General features: G+C 40.3%; 1 protein-coding gene across 1 annotated transcript; it reads left to right on the forward strand.

Moving 5' to 3' along the window:
- Positions 1–94: 94 nt before the first annotated feature.
- LOC118857926 (zinc finger protein 660-like) lies at positions 95–24,480 on the forward strand. Its single transcript, XM_036768388.1, has 4 exons — positions 95–140; positions 2,623–2,679; positions 2,835–3,110; positions 21,536–24,480. The coding sequence occupies exons 1-4, from the start codon at positions 95–97 to the stop codon at positions 22,588–22,590; spliced, it is 1,434 nt and encodes a 477-aa protein (XP_036624283.1). The 3' UTR covers positions 22,591–24,480.
- The last annotated feature ends 819 nt before the right edge of the window (positions 24,481–25,299 follow it).

The raw sequence follows: 25,299 nt of genomic DNA on the forward strand, positions 1-25,299 counted from the left end.
TTTTAAAATGTAATGTTATTTATATTTCATTCTATTCTACTTTATTTATTTTGTTAAATATTTACTTGTTACATTTTAATGTTGTTCCAGCAACATGAGGCCCACAGGCTCTGTGTTTGACACCTCTGATGTAGAAGGTGGTAAGCAGAATTTGGAAGGAAATGAGAAATTCCAAGAGTCAGAGACACCAAAAGGGTACATTTTAGACATGGGAGACAGACAGTGCAAAGGCTTAGCAGTAAAAGATGGAATGTTAGGTTTAAGAAGCAGAATGAAGCTTAGTTTGGCTAGCCAAGGGTGGGGATCCTGTGGCCTCACAAGCAAAAATCCTGGATTTGTTCCGTAAAGTTTGGATTCAGTCAAAAGGCTGCACTTGAGGAGCTAAAGGGCCACATGTGCCCTCAAGGCCACAGGTTCCCCGCCCCTGGGCTAGACCATAGAGTATAGTACTAATATATAATAAGTCTTAGAAATATGGGGTTTTTAAATGTTAGAAACATTGTGACCAAGTTGTGGAGGGCTTTAAATGACAAACAGAGGAGTTTATATTTGATCCTAGAGGCAATAAGAAGCCATTGGATTATTTTTTTGAGTAGAGAAGTGAACATGGTTAGACTTGAACTTAAGGAAAATCACTTGATCTTCTCTTTGTAGGATGGACTAGAGAAGAAACTTGAGACAGAAAACCAATTGGAAGACTTATAATAGTCCAGGTTAGAAATGATAAAAAGCCTGTACTACGGAGGTAGCCATATGAGTGGAGAGAAGGAAATGGATACAAGAGATATTGTTGAGGTAGAACCAACAAGACTTGGCAACTGATTGGATATGGTGGTGAAGAAGAATGAAGAGTCAAGTTTAACACCAAGGTTGTTAATCTAGATGAATAGAAGGGTAGTGGTACCCTTGACAAAAATAGGGACATTTTGAAAAGGAATAGGTTTGGGGAGATAATAAATTCTTTTGAACATATTGTATTTTAAGTGCCTGCAAACCATCCAGAATGTCCAATAGGCCTCCACTGATGTTGAGAGTGGAGCTCAGGAAAAAGACTAGAGTGGATATAGAGATTGTTGAGTCATATACGTAGAGATTGACCGCAGGGAAACAGTTCTAACAAGCAGCAGAGTGAGATATGTGGAGAGCAAAAGTCAAAGAGAACAGTTACTAGGGGAGAGCTACAGGTCAGAGCTACAGTGATGGGATCAACATCTCTTGACTTGAGGGGCTAAGATAAATGTCTTGGCAAATCCTGGTTTTGCTAAACTCATATAGAGGTTATTGAGACTCCCAAGTTGCAGGCATCCACCAAGTACCTGACCCCACTTAGATGAGACTTTTTATGCCCTTGGATGACCAGGAAGCTGCATGAAGGAAGCAAGGACCACCTTGTCTCCTTTTGGGGAAAACTAATCCCTAACACAGGAGTAAAGGAGGCAAGGACCTAACCCATGTTGTAGGAAAATACTGGTAGATATTATTTTCATCACAGGATCAAATGAGATAACACATATAAAGTACTTTAGAAATCTTAAAGTGCTTGGCCCCTGCTTCCCCAACCCAAGTAAAGGCAGGGCCTTTCACACTTGGTGGGTGCCTAAGACAATGGAAGTTACCCTGTCTTGACCCGCTGTCTAGTGCTTCCATAATGAGGCAAGGCAGGCAGCATCTACAAAAGCTCAAGATAAGTACCACTGTATCCTCCTCCTCCTCTTCCTCCTCCTCCAAATTTGTTTACCTTTTTTTTTTGTTTAAATATTAACCTAGTAAGCAGTTGTGAACAACTGATGCTGCTAATCTAGGGGAATCATTGAGAATGAAGTTGCTGAAGAGGTTCAAGTAAAAATGATGATAGGTAGGGGAGCCATAGGTTTCTAGGGGTGCTCGTGACCCCAAAATACCAACACGCCGAGTCCTGCCGAAAGAATTCGACTCAAGCCTTCTCAGCCAAGGGAAAAAAGAAAGTTTATTAGGGATTCACCATAATGGGTTGTCTTAAGAAAGCCCACCCTTTGTGATGCCTGTTTTCACAAGGGGGCCAGATTCAACCTACTGAGCTAGATTGAATCTGAACCCCTTCATGGAGGCAAGATGGAGATTATATGCACAAAGACTGTAGGAGCGATTGAGGGGGTGGTCTGGGGTGACTAGAGAAGGGCTTTAGGGATGGTCCTGAGGAGTCTAAAGAGGACCAGAAGAGGTCAGAGTCCAGGAATCAAGAGAATGGGATTAAGGATGGGAAGTAGCTGAAGGCATGGATATAGATAGTATCAAGGTTGGCAAGTAACTGAAGGCATGCATGTCTATAGTAACAATAGAGGGCAAGGTTTAGGTAGAGATTTGGGCCTAATGATAATGTGAAGCTATAGTCTCTGGGGAAGGCCAGATCTAGTTGGAAGATTCAAGGACAGTTCAAGGTGGCTCCCAGAGACCGTGCCCTCATCAGTTGATAGGGGACAGTTGGGGGCTAGGATGACTCGCTGCAAACACAAAGCTATATAAGAGGACCATTGTTTTATTTGTGCAATTTCTCAGAGCAGAGTGATTCCTCTAGTGCCTGGGTCCAGTGAAATAGACTGGGTCTTATTGGGCCTCCTCTTTTTCGGTCTCGTTTGGTTATAGACGAAAGGCACTCCCAGAAAGGAGAAACCTACATAAAGCTGATGCGTGAGTGCATGTGTATGTACAAAGTATAAATTAGTGGTGCTGAGCTGAAACAGCTCAGACGCCCTTGAGGCCCGAAAAATGGACCGCACATGTTCTAGCTCAGCTCTACAGCTACCAGCAGGAGCCTTGAAGACATCCCAAGCAACTCCTCTTTCCTCGACATTAAGTTATATCGCGAGAGGACGCAAATCCAGCGGGGTGCCCACGCTTGCGCGGCGCCCACGCTTGCGCGGCCCTGGAGGGAACCCGGAAGTGCGCGGCGGCGGCGGCGGCGGCGCTCGCGGTCCCGCCTCTCAGGCCCGTACACTTCCGGTCCATTGTTCTGGGCCGTGGCGCTCGCTGTCCTTGGTGCGCCCTGAGCCTCTGGCTCCCAGAGAGAGGCCGCAAGGTCCCGCCGCTAGGCGCTGAGACGAGGAGAGTCAGCCCCGGGGCGGCCCCGGCCTGTGAGTCTGAGCCCGGGCGGTGGGAACGCCGACACCCTGGGGAGGGGCCGGGCCGAGCCCCGGAAAGGAGCCGAGCCGGGCCGGAACCGAAGCTGGAGCTCGGAGGAAGATGGGAGCTGACAGCTTCCCCGTAGGGGAGGGCAAGGCCCGGAGCTGCTGGCCGGGGCTATAGCCGTTGATAGGCTGAGGGATGTGGGCTCTGGGTGGGGGACCTGGGGCTTGCGAAGGCGGGATGCCGGGAGTCTGCGGAGGCCGGGTGAGGATGACAGTTTGGAGCTTTGGGAGGAGCAGCTGCTTGAACGCAGGCCGAGAATGAATGAAGGAACCCAGGCCCGCCGGGTTCCGGGAGGTGGGCGCTGGAGAGATGAGTGCCTGAAACCTGGAAGTTACCTGGGTCTGGGCTTAGAGGAAGACCCACGGAAAAGTGGAAAGCTCCCGAGATTTGAGGGCATATGGGAGACAGTCAGGTTTTCACTCAGGACATCTGAGAAATGAGGAAGCTGAAAGAAGAGCTAGAGGCTGGATGCTTTGGGACCCTAAGGGAAAGAAGCTATCTAAATACTAGAAATGAAGGACCAAGGAGGGGGAGGAGAGAAACAGTTGGGCGGGGCTTGATGGGGGAGATAATGACATTAATGATCTACTAGTTTAAACCTTCTGCGTCGCAGATGTGTTGAGGGTCAGTGATCTAGGCATCTGGAAACTGAATCACACAAAATAAGATACAGTTTTGCCCAAGAGAGGTATTTAGTGAAAGATGCGTTTCTGGAGACAGTGTTGAAGCGCAGGTAGCAGCCAGGTGGGAAGTGATGAGGTCTGCCCTGGGCCCCATCCTTGGGAGGAGCTTTCTGATGTCTCTCCTCTACTGAGAGGAAGGGAAAGTTCTCTAGAATGAAGTTCTGAAGACACCAAGAAAAATGATTACAGTGGTGATAAAAAGGAGTGGCTGAAAGAGACAAATGTGAAATTGACAGAGAAATTGTCTAACAGGTTAGCTGTTTAAAAGATATAGAAGGTGGAAGTAAGCAGGTAAGAGAAATCGAATATTTCCTCTTACTATCAAAGGCACCTCTAGCCTTCTACTTCACCTAGGTTCACAATTTTGGTTCCATCTTCCTCCCTTTCACCCCACATTTCCAATCAATTGCCAAATCTTGTTTCTACCTCTGCACCAGATCTTGCGTCTGTCCTACATCTGTCCCATCTTCACCACTCATACTCCCACCATCCTAGTTTAGGTTTTCATCACCTCTCACCCGGACTATTTCAGTACTCTCTTCATTGGCAGTTTCTTGCTATTTAAGTTCATCTTCCATATCACTGCCGAACTGATTTAAAGTGCAAGTCTGATCTGATCATCTAGTGCCCTATCATCTCATGAGGCAATTAAGTAGAATAGTAGGTGGAGTGCTGGGCATAGGGTCAAGAAGACCTGAGTTCAGCTCTTGCTTCAGATACTAGCTGTGTGACCCTGGGCAAATCAACCTCTGCCTCAGTTTTCTCGTCTATAAATGGGAATGATGATAGCATCTACCTCCTAGAGTTGTGAGGACAAAATGAGAGCACCAGGCCTGCTGTCAGGAAGACTCCCAATCTGACCTCAGACACTTACTAACTGTGTGACCCTGGGCAAGTCACTTAACCCTGTTTGCCTCAGTTTCTGTATCTGTAAAATAGGGGACATAATAGCACCCACTTCTCAAAGGATAATTGTAGAGCCCTTAGCACAGTGTCTGGCACATAATTAGTGCCACATGAAGGTTGTCTATTGTTATTGTCATTATCTCTTGGACCACATAGAAACTTTGCCGTTTGAGATTTCAGCTGTTTACTGATGAGGGTCAGGTTGTGATGCAGTGGGACCTCACAAAGAATTTCAGAGACTCAGGCCGACTCCAAGCCAGTTAGAGAGATTTATTGTGGTTTTGAGGTTTCACAATCTGGTGAGTGGCTGAGTTCCTTAGAGAAACCAGTGATTTTAGTAAGGCAAGAAAGACAATTTTATATGGTGGTGATTACACAATCATAATTTACATAGAACATAAGAATATGATTAATATTAAAAAGGCAGGAAGGGTTTGTTAAGGGATCAGGTAATAGAGGAGGGGTGGTCAAACATCTTGGTCGTGCTGCTTTCTGATTGGCTAGCTATTGTGGTCCTGCCTGGTCAAGATAGATAGGTATTATGGTCCTGTCTTGGGCTAAGTGGATGATGTGATTATGGTTGAATACAAGAACACACCTGTTCAAATATGTGAATTGGATCTGGGGGCAGTGGCTAACTAGGGGCAGTGGGCATGCTGTTCAGTGTGGCTTACAGTTATGTTTAGGGGCTTGTGATGTGGTTAAAGCCAGATTGTATGATAAGTCAGGACATAGCTGCTGTTTAGTGGGGCCCATAAGGAAGTTAGACTATTGGGGATTCCAAATTTCCAATTACTTTCACTTTTAAGGTTACCTTCCATTTATTCTCTTTTTTTAAAATAAATTTATTTATTTTTGGTTTTCAACGTTCATTTCTATGAGTTTTAAATTTTCTCCCCCTTTCTTCTCTCCCCTTCCCCAAGATGGCATGCCATCCTATATAGGCTCTACACATACATTCCTATCAAACATTTTCACATTAGTCATGTTGTATAGAAGAACATCTGTTCTTAACGGATATATTTTCTTCCTTATTAGAATGCAAGCACTTTAAGTAAGAGCAGAGACTATTTATCATTTTCATTCTATTCCTTACACTTAGCACAATGCTAAATGCTTCAATTCTTATTGACTGGTAGATTGGTTAACTGTAAAACATGGCATAGTCCTATAGGAATAACATCAGGAGGGCTAAAACTGAGAATAAGCTGAAGCTGTCAGGGAAAACTTAATGACAACAAAAGGGTATTTTTTTTTTTAGCCATATTGTAGAAGGCTCAAAGATGGGATGGAACCTCTACTGAGGGTGACTCAGGCAACGTTAACTGACAATTGAGGGAAGAACTGTTTAATTTTTATTTTGCTTCTCTTTTCTTTGACAAGGAGAATAATCTTCAGATGAAAATGAACAGAGCGATTATGGCTGATAAAAAATTGATACCACAAGGATTGAGAGAGGAATATATTGAGAGAGGGAGAAAGGGAGAGATAGAGTGGGGTAAATTGTCTCACATAAAAGTAGCAAGAAAAAGTAGTTCTACTGGAAGGGAAGAGGGGGCAGGTGAGGGGGAATGAGTGAATCTTGCTCTCATCAGATTTGTCTTAAGGAGGGAATAACATACGCACTCAATTGGATATCTTACCTCACAGGAAAGTAGGGGGGAAGGGGATGAGAGAGGGGGGATGATAGAAGGGAGGGCAGATCAGGGGAGGAGGTAATCAAAAGCAAACACTTTTGAAAAGGGACAGGGTCAATGCATAATGATGCATGTATGGCCTATGTTGAATTGCTTGCATTCTCAAGGAGGGTGTGTGGGGAGGGAAGAAGGAAGAGAATTTGGAACTCAAAAGTTCTTAAAACAAATGCTCCAAAAAAAAAAGTTGTTTTTTTTACATGCAACTGGGAAATAAGATGTACAGTCAGTGGGGTATAGAAATCTATGTTGCCCTACAAGAAAGTAAGGGGGAAAAGGATAAGGGTTGGGGGGAATGGGGTGACAGAAGGTAGGGCAGACTGGGGAAAGGAGCAATCAGAATATACACCTTCTTGGAGTGGGGGGGAGGGTAGAAATGGGGAGGAAATTTGTAACTCAAAATCTTGCGGAAATCAATGTTGAAAACTAAAAATACTAAATAATAAATAATTTTTTAAAAAAAGAAATTGATACCCCAAATAAGTAAGATATATAAGTGGTTCCCAAGATGCCCTTGATAAGTTCAGGTCATTTGGCCTGGATGAACAATATTCTTGACTCCTGAAAAAACTGGCAGATTTGATTACTGAGACATTGTCAGTAAACAGAAAAAAACCTGGAGACTAGAAGATGTTTTATAGAATTAGACAAAGGTAAATGTCTGTAATTTTTAAAAGAAAAGAATGGATTTTACAAATTGTAGACCAATGAACTTAAATTTCTGGCAAAATTATAGAATGTATTATTAGGAAGGATGAGTAGTGAAAAATCTAGAAAAACAAAGGATTATAAAAAAGCCAGCATGGTCTAAACAAAAACAAGTCATTCCAATCGAAACTTACATAGTTTACCTAGACTTTAGTGGAGCATTTAGCGGTTTCTTATATTATGCTTGTGGACAGATAAAGACCTGTGGACTTCCAAGTATCTGGGCTTGGCCAGTGCTAACATGGTATTAGTCTGTGTTAAATAGGATTTAGGACTGGAAGGGACCTTAGAGATTTTCTAATCCAACCTTCAGATTTTGTATAGAAAAACTTCCTAATGATGAAAGATATCCTAATATGGAATTGTGTGTCCTTCGATCTCAGAGAGGATCATGACATCAGGGAAATGATGACATGATTTGCAGTTGACTTTGATTTGAGTGGGGGAGGCCTGAGTTTAGCTCAGGAAGAAGTGGTTTCTCCTTTAATTGAACAAAGAGTTGATGACCACTTCTCAGGTATGCTTGTAGGGTTTCTAGGTGGCACAGTGGATAGAGTTCCAGCCTCCAAGAACACTGAAATTCTTCAATTCAAATCTGGCCTTGAACACGTAGCTGTATGACCCTGGGCAAATTACTTAATCATGTTTCCTCATCTGTAAAAATGAGCTGTAGAAAGAAAAGGCAAACCATTTCAGTATCTTTTTATTAAAAAATTATTTATTTTTAGTTTTCAACATTCAGTTTTATAAGATTTTGAGTTTTAAATTTTCTTCCCCTCCCTAAGACAGCATGCAATCTGATGTAGGCATACATGTATAATCAATCATATTAAACATATTTCCACATTAGTCATGTAAAGAAGAATTAAAACCAAAGGGAAAAACCAGAAGAAAGAAGAAACAAACAAAAAAAAGAGAAATTAGTGTGATTCAATCTGCATTCAGACTCCATAGTTCTTTCTCTGGATGTGGATAGCATTTTCCATCATGAGTCTTTTGGAATTGTCTTACTGAGAAAAGCCAAGTCTATCAATGTTGGTTATCATACAATGTTACTGTTGCTGTGTTCTGGTTCTGGTTTTTGTTCTGGTTCTGCTCACTTCACTCAGCATTGGTTCATGCAGGTCTTTCCAGGTTTTTCTGAAGTCCACCTGCTCATCATTTCTTATGGAAAATAGTATTCCATTAGATTCATATACCACGTCTTGTTCATCCATTCCCCAATTCATGGGCATCCTCTCAGTTTCCAATTCTTGGCTAACACACAAAGAGCTGCTATAAATATTTTTGTACAGGTGGATCCTTTTCCCATTTTTATGATCTCTTTGGGATACAGACCTAGTGGTATTGCTGGATCAAAGGGTATGCACAGTTTTATAGCCCTTTGGGCATAATTCCAAATTGCTTTCCAGAATGATTAGATCAGTACACAATTCCACAGACAATGCATTAGTGTCCCAATTTTCCCACATCTTCACCAACATTTATCATTTTCCTGTTTCATCATGTTAGCCAATCTGATAGGTGTGATGTAGTACCTCAGAGTTGTTTTAATTTGCATTTCTCTAATCAATAGTGATTTAGAGCATTTTTTCTTGTGACTTTAGATGGCTTTAATTTCTTCTCCGAAAACTGCCTATTCATATCCTTTGACCATTTATCAATTGGGGAATGACTTGTATTCTTATAAATTTGGTTCAGTTCTCTATATATTTTGGAAATGAGGCCTTTATCAGAGACCCTGGCTATAAAAATTGTTTCCCAGCTTTCTGCTTCCCTTATCTTGGTTGAATTGGCTTTTTTGTTTGTTTGTTTGTTTTTAAATATTTAATTTATTTTCAGTTTTCAACATTCACTTCCTTAAGTTTTAAATTTTCTCCCTCTCCCTTCCCGCTCCCCCAGACAGCATGTAATCTGATATGAGCTCTACACATACAGTCCTATTAAACACATTTTCACATTAGTCATGTTGCATAGAAGATTCATAACAAATGGGAGAAACCATGAGAAAGAAAACAAAACAATACAAAACAAAAGGAAAGAACCTGCTTCATTCTGCATTCCAACTCCATAGTTCTTTCTCTGAGTGTGGATGGCATTTTCCATCATGAATCCTTTGGAAAAGTTTTAGGTTCTTGCACTGCTGAGAAGGGCTATGTCTATCAAAATCAGCCCTTGTACACTGTGGCTGTTACTGTGTTCAGTGTTCTCCTGGTTCTGCTCACTTCACTCAGTATCAATTCATATAAGTCTTTCCAGGTTTTCCCAAAGTCTGCCTGCTCATCATTTCTTATAGCACAGTAGTATTCCATTACATTCATATACCACAACTTGCTCAGCCATTCACCAATTGATGGGCATCCCCTTGATTTCCAGTTCTTGGCCACCACAAAAAGAGCTGCTTGTACATATTTTTGTACACATGGGTCGTTTTCCCATTTGTATGAGCTCTTTGGGATACAGCCCTAGAAGTAATATTGCTGGGTCAAGAATTGGCTTTGTTTATGCAAAAACTGTTTAATCAGAATTATCCATTTTGCATTTTATAGTGTTCTCTATCTCTTGTTTGGTCATAAATTCTTCCTTTCTCCATAGATCTGACAGGTAAACTCTTCCTTTCTCTCCTAATTTGTTTATAGTATCATCCTTTATGTCTAAATTGTGTACCCTTTTTGACTTTATTTTGGTATAGGGTGTAAGATGGTCTATGCCTAGTTTCTGCTATACTATTTTCCAGTTTTCCCAGCAGTTTGGTTTTTTTTTAAATAGTGAACTCTTATCCCAGAAGCTGGAGTCTTTGGATTTATCAAACAATAGATTTCTATAGTCATTGACTACCGTGTATTGTGAACCTAAACTATTCCACTCTATCTCTTAGCCAGTACCAAATAGTTCTGATGATTGCTGCTTTAAAATACAATCTTAGATCGGGTACAGCCAGGCCACCTTCTTTTGCATTTTTTTTCATTAATTTCCTTGATATTCTGAACCTTTTGTTCTTCCAGATGAATTTTTTATGATTTTTTTCTAGTTCTATAAAATAATTTTTTGGTAGTTTGATTGGTATGGCACTAAATAAGTAATTTAATTTAGATAGAATTGTCATTTTTGTTATATTAACTTGGCCTAAACATGAGCAACTGATGTTTTTCCAATTATTTAAATCTATCTTTATTTGTGTGAAAAGTGTTTTGTAGTTGTGTTCATATAGTTCCTGGGTATGTCTTGGCAAGTAGATTCCCAAATATTTTATATTGTCTACAGTTACTGTAAGTGGAATTTCTCTATCTCTTGCTCTTGGGCTTTGTTAGCAATATATAGAAATGCCAGTGATTTATGTGGGTTTATTTTATATCTTGCAATTTTGATAAAGTTGTTAACTATTTCAAGTAGTTTTTAAGTTGATTTTCTCAGAATCTCTAAGTATACCATCATATCATCTGCAAAGAGTGATATTTTGTTTCTTCATTACCTATTCTGATTTCTTCGGTATCTTTTTCTTTCTCTTATTGCTAAAGCTAATATTTCTAGTATAATATTGAATAATAGTGGTGATAATGGGTGTTCTTGTTTCACTCCTGGTTTTATTGGTAATGCATCTAGCTTATCCCCATTACATATAATGCTTGCTGATGGTTTAAATAGAGGCTACGTATCATGTTAAGGAAAACTCCATTTATTCCTATGCTCTCTAGTGTTTTTAATAGGAATGGGTGTTGTAGTTTGTCAAAAGCTTTTTCTGAATCTATTGAGGTAATCATATGATTTCTGTTAGTTTTGTTGTTGATATGATCAAATGTTTTGATCTTCCCTGTCCCCATAATAATTCTCTATGGTCAGTGTTCTTTTCTGCTTTTTGCTCATTTTGTTTGCCTATTTCCTGGCTTTTAAAGTTAAGCTTTTCTGCTAGAGCACAGGGGGCACTATCCCAAGCTTCTTGTGCTGGGGGTCCAGGGGCTTTGTGTGCTGGGGCCCTCAGGTTCTGGCAGCTGGAGGCTGTAGGGGACTGACAGCTTACCTGATGCTGAGCTGGCGTCCTAGTGGTGGTGTCTGTTGTTTGCTGAGGCCAGGTAGGATTTTTCTTCGTTTCCCTGGGGCTGTACTTCAGCACATGGAGGTTCAGCCCCTGAAGGAGGCTTGCCACCTAGAGAGCTGTGCTGAGGTACCAGCTGGGTGACTCAGCTCCTGGAAGACACCTGCCAGTTTGTGCTGAAGCAAGGGTGGGGTTCGGCTGCAGGAGGATGTCTGCCCACCCAGAGCCATGGTGAAGCATGGGGAGTTTTGGCTGCTGGAAGATGCTGCCCACCTGCACTGAAGCACAGGGAGATTGGCTACTGGGGTACATCTGTCTGCTTGGGACTGTGCTGGCATAAGTAGTGGTTCTCCGAGCTGGAGTCTGCTGGTTCCTCTGGCTATGCTAAGGCACGTGGAGGGTCCTGGTGTTGGTGTGTGCCTCCTCCACCACTGTGGGGCTTAGGATCCTCCCACTGGTTTGCTGAGGTGGGGCTTGCTGTTGGCTTTCTGGGACACCTCCTATCCTGGACTGGGTTCCCCTTTTTACCTAAGTGAAATGGACCTTTCTTGGCCATCCTCTTAAGTTTCCCATGCTAAAGAGACTGCTTCTCTGTCTTTCTGCTGTTTCCTCTATTCCAGGATTTTTCCTGGGGCGGTATTTTTTGGGTTTTTTGGAGGTCAGTAAGGGAGAGTGAGAGAGATTTACTGCTTACTTCGCCATCTTGGCCGCTGGAAGTCAATTTCATTCCAGTATCTTTGCCAAGAAGATGTGACCCAGATGGGGTCACAAAGAGATGGGCACAACTGAAAAAGACTCAACAATCACATCAGAAGGGATCCTTTCTCAGGTATAGGTTAGACTTGATATGTCTAAGGTACTTAACAACTCTTGAGATTCTATGATCTTCACAAACTGAGGCTCATTGTCTATGGACAATACAGTGACTCAGGCGGGATATGAACTTGAGTGTTTTTGGATCCAAGTCTTCATTCTATCAATTATGCCAGACTGCCTCTCCATCTTGAATGAATTTATTACATTATTATTATCTTTTAAAATTATTATACTATCTTTCTATCAAGCCTAAATTTGCTTCTTTGTACCTTCTACCATTGCTCTTTGTTCTTCAGTCTAGGGCCAAGAACATATCTGATCCATTTTTCTAGAGCCAGGTAGCTGGCATAGTTGTTATTGTTTTAGACTTGGAGTTTGGACAGTTACTATATTAGGTGGGCAAGTCATTTACTCTCTCAGTTTTAGTTTCCCCATATATAAAATAAGGATGACAGTATCACCTACTTCCTAGGGCTACCGCAAGGATCAAATGAAATAATGCATGTAAAGTGTTCTGCAAACCTTAAAGCACTAACTAAATGCTAGCTATTATGTTCCACATGACAGTTCTTCAAATTCTTGAAGACAACAATCATGTCTCCCTCCCCCTACCCCCACCCCAGCCAGGTTCTCTAGGATGTCCAATTTTTTCAGCTGATTCTCATGGCATGACCTCAAGACCATTTAACATCCTTATCCTTTGGACACTGCCCAAGCTCAAATGAAATACTGTATGCATAATGCTTTGCAAATTTCAAATTGCTATATAAAAAACTCAGTTATTATTTCTATTGAAAAGTCTGAGAAATCTGGAAAGAACATTATGAAATAAAAATTATCGAAGGAAAGGCATATAGACAAACAAAACAACCTGATTGAAGCTAGGGGGAGTAACTGAAAAGTTAGAGAATTTGATTTAAATGTAAATAAATGCAAATAATAAATGTAAATTGTTAACGAAGCAAGTTTAATTTGTTACGCTGATGTTTTATATTAAGTTTGAATTCTTTTGTAGGAAAAAAGAATGAACACTAATTTTGAAGTTAGAGTATAGTTCAATTTTTAGTGCTACTTAATACCTGTGTGACCTTGGGAAAGTTTGTTAAACTAAAAGGCATCCGAACTTAGAGCCACCATTGGTTCCCAAAGACAATGCTGAAACACATCTCCCTCCTTTTAATAGAGAAGCAGTGGACTGTGGGTGCTGGATGTTGCATAATAAATAATAGTAATTGTAATTGACATAATGCTTTACATATATTATCTCATTTGATAAGTTATATATCTGGTTACTATGTCAGTTGGTTTTTCCTTTGTGACAAAGGAGGCTGCTGTATAGTTAGGGGAATATGGGGATATGTTTGTAGTATGAAAACAAAAGGTATAAATATAATTTTGAAAGGTAATTTAGCCCTAGAAAGCTGTAATTTTAAAATACCAAGCTGCTTGATATAGTTTATTTTTTTTAATTTGTAAGGCAAAGAAAATGGAGATAGTTGGATGAAATTTTTTTCATGAAAAAATTAGTTTGTAATTATTTTTATTTAAAGTGTATTTATACAGATAGGAGAAAGAAAATATTGATTATCAAATGTGTTTCCTTGTAATTTTTTATTTAGGAATTGAGTTTTGCATCCTTTTTTGTTACACATTTGTTGCAAACAATTTTTTTTTCTTTTTGCAAATGAAGCACACATCTGTGGTCTTGCTCTGCACTTTGTTGTGTCATAAATGAAGTGCATTTTGGCCAAAGGAGCAGACATGTCTTCAACCATGATTATTGCAACCTCTTATTTGCCACTTGGACAATCTCTGGTAAATTCCCCACTCATCTTTTGGATATATTCTTGATGGCTAATGTTTGATTTACAGTTTTTAAATTTATTATCTACCTATTGAGGCCCATATCTAGAAAAATTTTTTAAAAAATGCAAAGGCCATTTTCCTCTTGCTGCTTTCACTAACACCTTGTTATTTATTTGGTCAAGAACATCTACCACTTTATTCTTGTAAAGTAGGCTACTATTTGGCAGTGGCTTTGAGTCATTCTCTGTTGGAATCTCAGCATCTAGATGGCAGGTTCTTATAATAGTTACAGACTTAACTCTCTTGCAGTGGTATGAAGTTAATGTCACTGTTAGCTTCCCTTTAGATTTCACAACTAGTTTCATGCAATGGCCCATGTGTCTGATTTACTTCTGTAACATTTCTCTGCCATCCTGATGTGTAGTCTTTGCTTTGTAACTCAAGGAAAGATCAAAGGATATAAAATAATTGCCACATGTTACATTGCAGCCTTTGTCAGATAGTGGTTTCGTGAGCTTAACACTACATCTGTAGGTACATCATTGATATCTTTGCTTCCAGTATTGTCTTTTCTCAAGTAAAAGAATTCATCAAACAAATAACTGTTTTCCAAGCAAATTTTAGGCCAGGTTTGGCTTGTTTGACATATATTGAATAAATTTAGTGTGCTTTTCAAGGCAGCAGTTACTGCTTATCAGCCATGAGTGCATATAGATGATAGATACCTTTTGATGATTTTCAGTGAAAGGATTCCACGGTGAGGACATTAGCCAAAATTTGTCCTAACATAAATTTTACTTCTTTTCCACTTCCTGGTAAAAGTGAAGGTACCTCGTTGTATCTAGAAATCAATCTCATTGAACAAGAACACCCTCAAGAGCTATCCCACAAATTTTTTATGGGTAGATTCCTTTTATCCATAGTGCCATGAGCAACAAGATGACCAGTGAACTTTCCTAATTCTGATAGAATGAACCAGTTAGCATTACTCGCCATGCTACTCACTGGCCCTCAGCATTTATACATTTCTGACTGTTTCTTAGTATTGGCTTACTAAATAAAATTTTAAAAGAGAAGAAATGAGACTTTTTTCAGTGACGTGGGTTGTAGAATATAGAGTAGGTCCAGATTGAGGTTTAATAATATTTAACTATTGCAAGTGTTCTCACACTGCTTAAGCAGCAGCAGTCCATTTCTAAGAATAAGGACAATACCCGGACTAACACATTCTCTCATTTTGTGTTAGCAAGGCTGGATGAATGTTCCCTAGGAAGCCGTTTAGGCAGGCGAGTAGATTCCCATAGGCCAAAACGAGCAGTAACTAGTAATGGCCATGCAAACGTAGCTTCCAACCTTAGTACCTCAGCTTCTATTCTACTTACTATATATAAACCTTTGAGGTTGGTCATCGTGAACAGAGACTTACAGTACCTTTATCCCATTTATCTCATTTATTCCTTGTTTTGATAGAGGGAAGTGCACAAATTCAATACTGAGACATAGCAGTAGGTAGTATTAGATTGTGTCATCTAGTAGAAAATATATTGGATTTGCAATTAGAAAACCTGTTTTTAGATCCTGGCCCTGACACTTTATAGTGACTCTCAGAGGCTCAGTTTCTTTATCTATAAAGTGAGGACAACAAAATTTGCAGTGTGAATTTTTTGTGAGGAAAGTGCTTTGTAAACTTTGTAGTATTGTATAAGTTTGAGCTACTATTAAAAGGATTTATTATCATCTGTTCACTTGTTTCTCAGTATCCAAGTGAGGTAAGGACATCATGGCTTTCCTAAGCCAACATTCAGTCACTGCATCATAAATTGACTTTCCTGGTTTCTTCTGGCAGTAGTTAGAAGCATTCTTTGTCCTTGTTTTTCTATGTTTTTGCCTTTCCTCTTGACCTTTGTATACATTTGTTTCTCTCTATGTATTTGCTTAACTTAATCCAAAAAACATGCTGGTATCTACCTTCCAAAAGGCCCTTATTCACAGATCTTAACTTTTAATTCATTTGACTACTGAATTATAGTCTCCCTACTTCGTTTCTTTCTAACACATTCAGGTTAGCTGTTTGCAGAGATTGTTTTAGAGAAGTCATGTGTCTAAGTTCATAGAAAAGAGAGATAGTTTCTAAATTATTTCAAATTCTTAAAAAAAAATTCACCTTTCATATTATTGCTGGACTAGTCATTTTAACCCCATTAATCTTGGCAGAGTTTTGTTGAATACATATTGTGTGCCTCTACACCCTTGGGCTAAATCCTCTAATTTACCCTTGAGTCTAAGTATATTATATCAGTTTCAAAGGAGAGGAGATTGTGCAATGGGACAGTAGTCTGGAAAGAGAAAGAATCTGTGGCACTTTTAGTAGTCCCTTTGAGTCCTGGGAGAATGAACGGCTTTCATTGCAGAAGATTTCAAGGGAATTGATAACATTAGTAGATAGCCATCACTGGTAAGGGTAGATGGAAAGATATTAGCACCATATGGCTAGGGATTTTACCTGACCCATTGGAAAGCTAAGGGAGATGCTGAAACAGGTGAAGTAAGATAGGTCTTTGACCAAGGATGGGAACCTGCCACATATGGTCCTCTAGGTCCTCAGGTGCAGCCCTTGGACTAAATGCAGACTTCACAGAACAAATCCCCTTAATAATGAAGTTTGGATTCAAAGTGCTGCACTTGAGCACCTAGAGAGCCACATGTGGCCTCAAGGCTGCAGTTTCCCCACCCACCCCTGTTGTAGACTCTAGATGAGCATTGACTGGGGTATGTATAGCCTTCCCTTCCTAGAGGCAAATTAGAAGGATGTGGCAATGCTCCACCAGACTGAGCATCCTATTTTAGAATATTTCTGGCTAGATTCTTTTCAAGCTATTGTTACAATTCAAGTTGGCTACTACGCTACAAATTATATATTTCTTTTCAACATGTATTTTCCCTTTTGTTTTTGACCCTTCTAGCAGTTACTCTAAGTAAAAATTTGTGAAGGGGGATCTTTTTCTAACCTTTAGCTCCAAAATAAGTTTACCTTCACCATAGGCCCCTAAGTGCTTCAGAGACTAGTGATAGCTATACTTGGTGCCTTCAGTGGCCCTTGCTATAGACAGACATGCATTCTAAAGCCAAAGAGAAGCAAGCAAGCAAACAAACGATCTCAGCTGTGGCAAATTTCCCATGATTGAATGTGGGTGAATTAATTGCCCAAAACACCAGAAATGAGAAGATACATTACTCCAGGAGTCAATAACTTTTGAGGACATGGCAGTCTGCTTATCAGGAGAGGAATGTGGACAACTGGACCCCACCCAGAGGGACTGCTACCAAGATGTCCTGCAGAAGAACTATGGTAATGGAATTTCTCCAAATCGAAATTTCAACTTAGGCTAATATGTGGGATTCACAAACTTGAGTAATTGTGTGTGGGAACTGGAAGGGAGGAGAATGGGGCAATCGCTTTATAAAACTTTCCTCTTCTCTCTTCCTTTCCTTCTTTCATTTTCCTTCTTTATGTCTTACTTAGGTGGACCAGTGAACCTTACAGTCACTACTTGTGTTCAAAGGATAATAAAGCTGACATTATCCCCTTGGCCTCCATCTTACTTGCTGCTGAGGGTACTTTTTTGAACCTTAAGTTTTGCAATTGTATTTAAGCAACTGGAAATGTAACTATGAATGTCTGTGCCTGGGACAAAAAAAGAGGAAAAAGCATCCTTAGCCCTTAGTTGTTGAAGTGGGTTGGGACAGGGGAGCAGAGAGACAGAAACTTGGGGACCCTACTTTGAGGAGGTCCCTGACCCCTGTGATCATCTTGTATCTATCAGACCAACATCATTTATTAAGCACTTACTGTGGGCAAACCTCTGTGGTAGGTGCTGGGGACACAAAAACAAAATAGTCTCTACTGTTGAAGAGTTTACAGAGAGAGTGAGTGTATGTGTGTACACAGATGCATGAGTGCACATGCGCGCGCACACACACTCTACATGTTGTTTTTTTCTAGTAGATAGAAAACCTGTCTTGAAGCCAGAAGGATCTGGGTTCAAGTCCTGCCTCTGAAATGTTTTGGCTGTGTGACTCTGGGCAAGTTGCTTAATTTTATAGTGCTCTAGGCAATTTTCTAACTATAAGTTGCACAGAAAGTGCCAACCTACCTGGAGAGAGAGTTTCTTCGCCTAAGACTTTGTGCTTTCTGCAGGCAGCCAGTTCCAGTCCCCTAAACTACTAATGCCTTCCACTCACCAGTTATCTTCCAAGTACCTTTATATGTTATTTACATGTCAATAAAATATCAGTTTTGTGAAGGCAGGGAATGTTTTTGTTTCTCTTCCTATCACCAGTTTTTAGCACAGTGCTTGGTACATCATACTTAAATTCATGTTGACTAATTGATAATCAACTAGATTACTAAGGAATAGGAGATGGCATCTCTAAGCCTTGACAGAAATTAGATGCTGTGCATTCTAGGCAAGGGGTGGGGTACAATTCAGGGAACAGTAAATTGTGCTAAACTGTAGAGTACATGAAGGGTAATAACATGAAATAAGCCTGGAAAAGTGGTCTGGATCCAGAATATAAGGGTCTTTCTAACCTAGACATCCTCAAAGATTTTTAAGTAGGTTTATGCTTTGGGAGTTTTTCTTTGGCAACTACGTGGAGGAGGGATTAGAAAGAGGAAAAACTGAAATTGGAGGTTGAATATCCAATTAAGACATGGGAAGAGGTGAGAGGGAGTGAAGGAAGATGTGGTAGATGTAAGAGATGGTTATGGAGTTAGAATCTACAGACTTAGCAGCTGATTGGATATGATGAATAAGAAAGAGTCAAAGATAATACCAAGGTTAGGAACTAGGATGATTGGAAGGATGATGATTGCCCTTGGTGAAAGAAGAGATTTAGGGGGAAAGACAGTGAGTTCTTTTTTGGGAACATGTTAAGTTTGAGATGCCTACAGGATATCCAGTTGGAGGTGTACAACAGGCATTTGGTGATGTGCGACAAGAGCTCAGGAACAAATTTAGGGTTGGATTTACAGATCTGAGGATTATGATCAAAGAAATAATTGATCCAATGGGAGCTGATATCACTAAGATCAAAAGTGAGAAGAGGGCACAGAAAAGAGTCATAAGGGACAGTCAGTCATTGTCTCTCAGTCCCATGAGGGATATTAAATCACTGCATCATAGATTGACTTTCCTGGTTTCTGAGGGATAATAATCCAACAATAGGATATTGAGAAGAAACTGATCAGACAAATAGGAAGAGAGCTAGAAAGTAGCAACGTCACAGAGATAGTAAGCATAAAGGGAAAGATTTGAACCCAGTTGTTCTGACTCCAAAGCTGTTTCTTTCTACCGTATCAAGTTACCTCATAGGATACTCACGTGTTATATAAGGAATAGTGACTATGATGAACACAGAGAAGTAGTGTCACATAAATCGAGGAATGAGCACATCCAGGAGCAGGTGACCGATAATATCAAAAGCTTCAAGAGAAATAGGACCAAGAAAAAAGCCATCAGGTTTAGCAGTTAAAGAGAACATTAGTAACTTTGGACAGTGTGAGTATGGAAGCCACACTACAAAGCTTTGAAAAAATGAATAGAAAGAAAGGTAGTGGATAAAAGGAATGTAGATGGCTTTTCCTAAGACTGTGTATGTGTAATGACAATTTAGATTTGAAGATCTTTCCCACCCCTTGATAGGCCATGTGACCTGCTTCACAGGAAACCTAAGTCACATGTGGTGGGAGGAGATGAAAAGGGAAATGTGTCACAAGAAATGCTGAGAGAGCAGACATGTGCTGTCCTGTGAAAGTGTTTGTTGGTGGGAAGGCTCCAGCAGGGGGCAGGAAGGTTATGGGATGGAGTGGTTCTCTGTGATGTTGTGCATTGAATTCTTTGCTGCTGTGATGGATTGGGCTTATTGGTTCTGGGATCTGGTTCTCTGGTGTCTGAATAAATGGTTTGCTTCTTCTACCTTCTATATGGAGAATCTCTTACATTTTGCGATAGGCATACTGACAATTATCGTCAATATTGTTGATTATTGCCTTGCTAATACAGTATGTATGTGTACACACACACACACACACACACACACACACACACATGGTATAGCATGATAGAGTAAGATAGAGATCCTGCCTTGAAGCCAGAAGAATTCAGGTTCAAATCAAATGATAGCTTTTTTTTTATCTGAACTGATTATTGTTGGTATCTATGTACTACTTAGGCCATGTGTGACCAGGGGTAGGGGGTGGGAGCGTGCCTATTGCTCTTTTCCACTTGTCCAACCCTCTCTACTCCTTACCTCTTGCCCTGAGCACCAAACTCTCCTTTTAAAAAATTACTGGTATCTTTTGTTTTTACACTCTACATTTCTAAACATTTTCTTCCCCTTCCAGAGAGTCATCCATACCTTCTAACAAAAAATAAAAAACGGGGGGAAATTTCACCAAAATTAACCAGGATTTCAAAAAAGTCTGTCATTAAGTGTAGTGTTCCATACCCATAATTCCTTACTTCTGTATAGAAGCAGAGTCAAGGTTCACAATATGCAATTTCAGTTGCCCTGTTGCTTTTCTTTCCATTTACGTTATAGTCATTGTGTTTGTGTTTTCTTTGATCTGCTTGCTTAACTTTTAAGTTTGTATGAGTCTTCCTACGCATCTCTGTATTCATCATATTCGTTGTTTCTTATAACACAGGAGTATTCCATTAGCAGCTTTGTACAATGGAAAGAAATGACTCTGGAATCAGAGCAGCTGGGTCCAAATCCTACCTTTTATGCTTACTCTCTGACTTTGGTCAATTTAAATAACTCTTCAGTTTCTACATCTGTAAAGTTAAAGAGTTTAAGGAATTGAATGCGAGAGAAGGTAGAAATGGCAAGATACGGCAACTAATAGATTACGTGGCATGAGGGAGAATGAACAGTCGAAGGTAATGCTGTGATTATAATCCTGGGAGACTAGAATGATAGTGGTGCTTTCAACAGAAATAGTGGTCTGGGAGAGGTGAAGGTTTTGGGGGGAAGTGATGATAATTTTGGACATGATGGAGTTTGAAATGTCTCCAGGATATCCAGTTGGAAATGTCTAATAGGCAATTGCTGATGTGGGACTGGGAATCGTATATGTAAAGATGTTAGTTGGATCCATGGAAGTTGATGATGTTACTGGGAATAAGGAAGAAGGAGAGAAGAGGACCTAGGGCCAAACCTTGGGGAATATCCAGAGTTAGGAGGTGTGATATGGATGATAAGGTAACAAAGGAGATGGAAAAGGATCAGATGTCAGACAGGAAGAAGATTAGATGAGAGCAGTGTCATGAAAATCCAGGAGAGGAAAGGAAACCAAGAAAGGGAGGGTGGGGTCACCCTTGTCCAATGCTGCATTGGATGAGAACTGAGGAAAAACTATCCAATATAGTCATTAGTTCAGACCCACGCTGCCTGCATTATTGCAACAGCTTCCTAACTGATCCTCCTGTGGTCTCTCAACACTCTAAATCAGCTTCATGTAAGGAAATAGCTGAGAAACATATAGGGGACTTTAGACCGTGTCTTGAAAATTACTGAAACAAGTAATCTCCAAGTAACCAATCATGCGTAGAAAGTTAAATGAGTACATTTCCCTTGGTCATTTTCTTCTTCCCTAGTTATAATCTTTACACTCAGTTTCAGCAGAGTGACTTAGTTGATTTCTTTCCCCACTTCTCCAGGTTTAGGGCTTCAGCAAAGAGACAGCACAGAGGGTATCTTGAAGCAAGAGGCGCCAGAAATGAAGGAATCTTCCAGTGGGCTGTTGGCAGAATCTGACACTAGCAGGGCCCAGCGTCTGTTTCGTGACTGGGGTAGAGCTGTGGGTGAGACCAAGGAGCCTAAATTGGAAGAACAATTGAAGACCCCACCGATGGAAGGAAAAATAGGTAAATCCAATACCCCAGCAAAGGGCCAAGGAAAATTAATTGGCCATGAGAGACCTGACACAGAGGAAAAACCCTTTAAGTGCCTAGACTGTGGAAAATGCTTTGGCCGAAGCACTCATCTCAGTCTCCATCGGAGAACCCACACTGGTGAAAAGCCCTACAAGTGCGGGGATTGTGGTCGGTGCTTCAGCGATGGTTCTGCCCTCATCCGCCATCAGCGGATCCACACAGGTGAAAGGCCCTACAAGTGTAAGGAGTGTGGAAAATGCTTTGGCCGCAGCTCCCATTTGGAGTTGCATCAGCGGACCCACCTTGGAGAGAAGCCCTACAAGTGCCCTGAGTGTGGCAAGGGCTTCCGTGACAGTTCAGGTCTGGCCAGACACCAGGGCATCCATACAGGTGCCAGTCCCTACAAGTGTAGTACATGCGGTAAGAGCTTTAATGACAGCTCAGCCTTCATCCGTCACCAGCGCATCCACACAGGTGAAAAGCCTTATGTGTGTGTGGAGTGTGGCAAGAGTTTCAGTGACAGCTCTAATTTCCGTACACACCAGAAATCTCATTGGGAGGAAAAGCCCTTCAAGTGCACAGCCTGTGCAAAGAGCTATGTGCGTAGGTCAGACCTTGTCATACACCAGAGGACACACACTGGTGAGAAGCCTTACCAGTGCAATGACTGTGGCAAGAGCTTCAACCAGAGGTCTGGCCTCATCATCCACCAAACCACTCACACAGGGCAGAAACCCTTCAGCTGTAGCAAGTGTGGGAAGAGCTTTGGGCACCACTCATATCTCGTGAAGCATCAAAGGACTCACTTTAGAGAGTTTCCAGAGAAACCGCTAGAGTAAAGAGACATGCCCTTTATTATTGCCAAATGACCCTCCATCATCAGTGGGATATAAGGTTAAGATAAGCCATTCATGCACCTAGCCAGGTCAACAGCATCCATTTAGGAGAGGGCTAGATGGCTTGTGTGTGAACCATGTGAGTACTGAACTCATGACCTACACCTTACTAGCACCAGTGAGGCCCTTACGTTCACTAGATTATCTTATTTACCCCCACAACTATTAACAATGAGAAACTGATATCCCAAGAAGAAAAGGGACTAGGCCTAAGGGCATGATGAGAGTGGAGGAGCCAAGATGTTTCCTATCTGGCTTAGGAAAGTCTTGTTAACATTACCTTTGCACTAGAATCCTAATCCTTTTTCTAAAAGTGCAATTTGAAAAGCATAGTCCAGGTCAGGATATATGGAGGGTTCTGTCCCACCATGATTTTAAACTTTTTCCCTGCTTGCTAGAAACCTTCTGAAATGTTTTAATCACTTTGGAGAAAAGTCAGAGGGCCATAAAAGCAGTTAAATGTTTTCTAATATAAATGCATGTGGAGACCCATCTCACATATATCTATGGTGCCCTTATGCTGTATCACTTGGAGTTGTTAGAATTGTTCTCTGGTTTCATGCCCTGTATCTTGTGGAATGACTTCCTCAAAGAATTCCAGGCCACTAAGGAGAATTTCTAGGTACATGCTTTGTGAATTGAACATGGTCCAACCCCTTCCTTTTGCAGGTAACAAAATAAAGAGAAGTAAATTGATTTACCCAATGTCATACGTGAACTTATTTGCAGACCAATAATGTGAACCTAGATTTTGATTTTCTATCCATTGTTTTTTCTGCCACATTATGTTACAATAATCATTGCCTTGACAGTTTTTCTGTTAAAGCACTACAATTAGAAAATGGAAACCTATGGCATGGCAAAGAATTGGAAACTAAGGGAGTGTCCATCAATTAGGGAATGGCTGAACACATTATAGCATGTGAATATTGTACTTAGCATAAGAGATGATGAGAGGAACAGTTTTGGGGAAACCTGGGAAGACTTTTCTGAACTGATGCAGAGTAAAGTAAGGAGAACCAAGAGAACAATTTATATAATAACAGTATTGTAAAGACAACTTGGAAAGACTGTAGTCAATGCAACGACCAAGCATGATTCCCGAGAAATGGTAAGAAAGCTTGCTATTCCAGGGTGTGATAATAAACTCAAAATGCAGCATGAAACATACATTTTTAGACATGGACAATGTGGGAACTTGTTTTGCTTGACGATGCATATTCCATTTTCCCCTCCCCCTACCCTGCCCCAAAGAAAGGAAATGGCAGGTTAGGAGAGAATAAATGCTTGTTAATTTTTAAAAAGAGTAAAATAAAAGAAGTAGTTTCTTGGACTCTCAATTTCCTAACAAACAGATTTTTCCCTTCTTTCCTGTTATTCCTCCCTAAGCCTTCCTGTGGGACCTAGTACACCCTATAGAAATGGTTCTCAAGTTTTTCCATAATGGTAGAACCCTTCTAATAAAATCTTCTAAAATTATATTTAATGCCTGTTAACAAACAGTATAAAGTTAACTGAGAAACTTGTTTCATTCCTTGTAGCAGTGAAATACTGCCCTAATAGGAATTAGTAAGGATGGGGCTACCCAGGGTCAGAATTTATGAACCCTGATTACTGTGTCATATTCCACCAATATACGTAGCAGTGCACCTCATCCTGGTAGAAGTCTAGCCATCTAAGCATTGGAAAAGACTAGATAGACCTGTAGTCCAAGGTTGCGGTACCTATGTCCTTTAGGCTACGTAGAATCAGGATCATGGGATTTAGACCTGGAAAGAACCTTAATTCAAAATTGGGCAAAAGTATTCTGCTGTTGAAAGTGGGGCTTATCAATCTAAGAGCCTTAGAATTTCTAGAGATCTAAAAGTGACATTGTAGTGTTTTTCATACATCAAATCATTAGCTAACAAAACTTTTTTCAGTACCTGTTGGGGGTTCTACTATTGAAACAAATTAATTAAAGAGGGTTTCAACAAAATACAGGAACAATAAAAAGGGCTGAGACTGTGGTTAGGTGAGAAAAATAAACAGACGAAATAAAACGTTTATCAGTGTTGATTACTTCTGTACATTGTTTATGGGGAAACTAAATCTTGTTATATTGTACATTACATAGATATGATATACATAACATCGAGTTAAATGAGTTTAGTGGTCTAGCTTATACTATTTCCTTTAGGATCCAAAAGGAGTTTGGCAATACCACAGGATCAGAGAGAAAAATGAGTGGGAGTAGATTTTCTTTGGTTTATAGGTTTTGTTTTCTTTCTCAGAATAACTTCATGTTAAATGTTATTAGCAAGTTTGCTTGACACTTAGGTTGAAGGCTAATGTTATTTTGTCAACACATAATGTCATTGCTGTCTATGATGGGGTGAATAGTAGCAGGGTAGCAAGTTAATAATTTCCAGTAAAGTCTGACTAACTTTCTTTAAGGCCAAACTGTTCAATTTTGTGTTCCATGTTTTAGGAAAGGCATTGACAAGCTAGATAGCATCTAGAGGAATGCAAATGTGGTAACAAAGGGCTTCAAAATAATGTCATATACAGATCACCTTAAAAAATGGGATGTTTAGCCTATAGGAAAGAAGCTTGGGGAAACATGATAGCATTCTTCAAAGGTATCTAAAAGACTTTTATGTAAAAGAGGTA

This window comes from Trichosurus vulpecula, chromosome 7 (genome assembly GCF_011100635.1).
Source record: "Trichosurus vulpecula isolate mTriVul1 chromosome 7, mTriVul1.pri, whole genome shotgun sequence".
Taxonomy (NCBI): domain Eukaryota; kingdom Metazoa; phylum Chordata; class Mammalia; order Diprotodontia; family Phalangeridae; genus Trichosurus; species Trichosurus vulpecula.

What these genes read in the sequence shown, in the direction of transcription:
- LOC118857926 (XM_036768388.1), top strand. Translation starts at nt 95, where the DNA reads ATGAGGCCCACAGGCTCTGTGTTTGACACCTCTGATGTAGAAGGTG. An exon ending in GCTGATGCGTGAGTGCATGT is followed by an intron (nt 2,680 to 2,834) that starts GTATGTACAAAG and finishes CTCGACATTAAG; the next exon opens with TTATATCGCGAGAGGACGCA. An exon ending in CCCCGGGGCGGCCCCGGCCT is followed by an intron (nt 3,111 to 21,535) that starts GTGAGTCTGAGC and finishes CCACTTCTCCAG; the next exon opens with GTTTAGGGCTTCAGCAAAGA.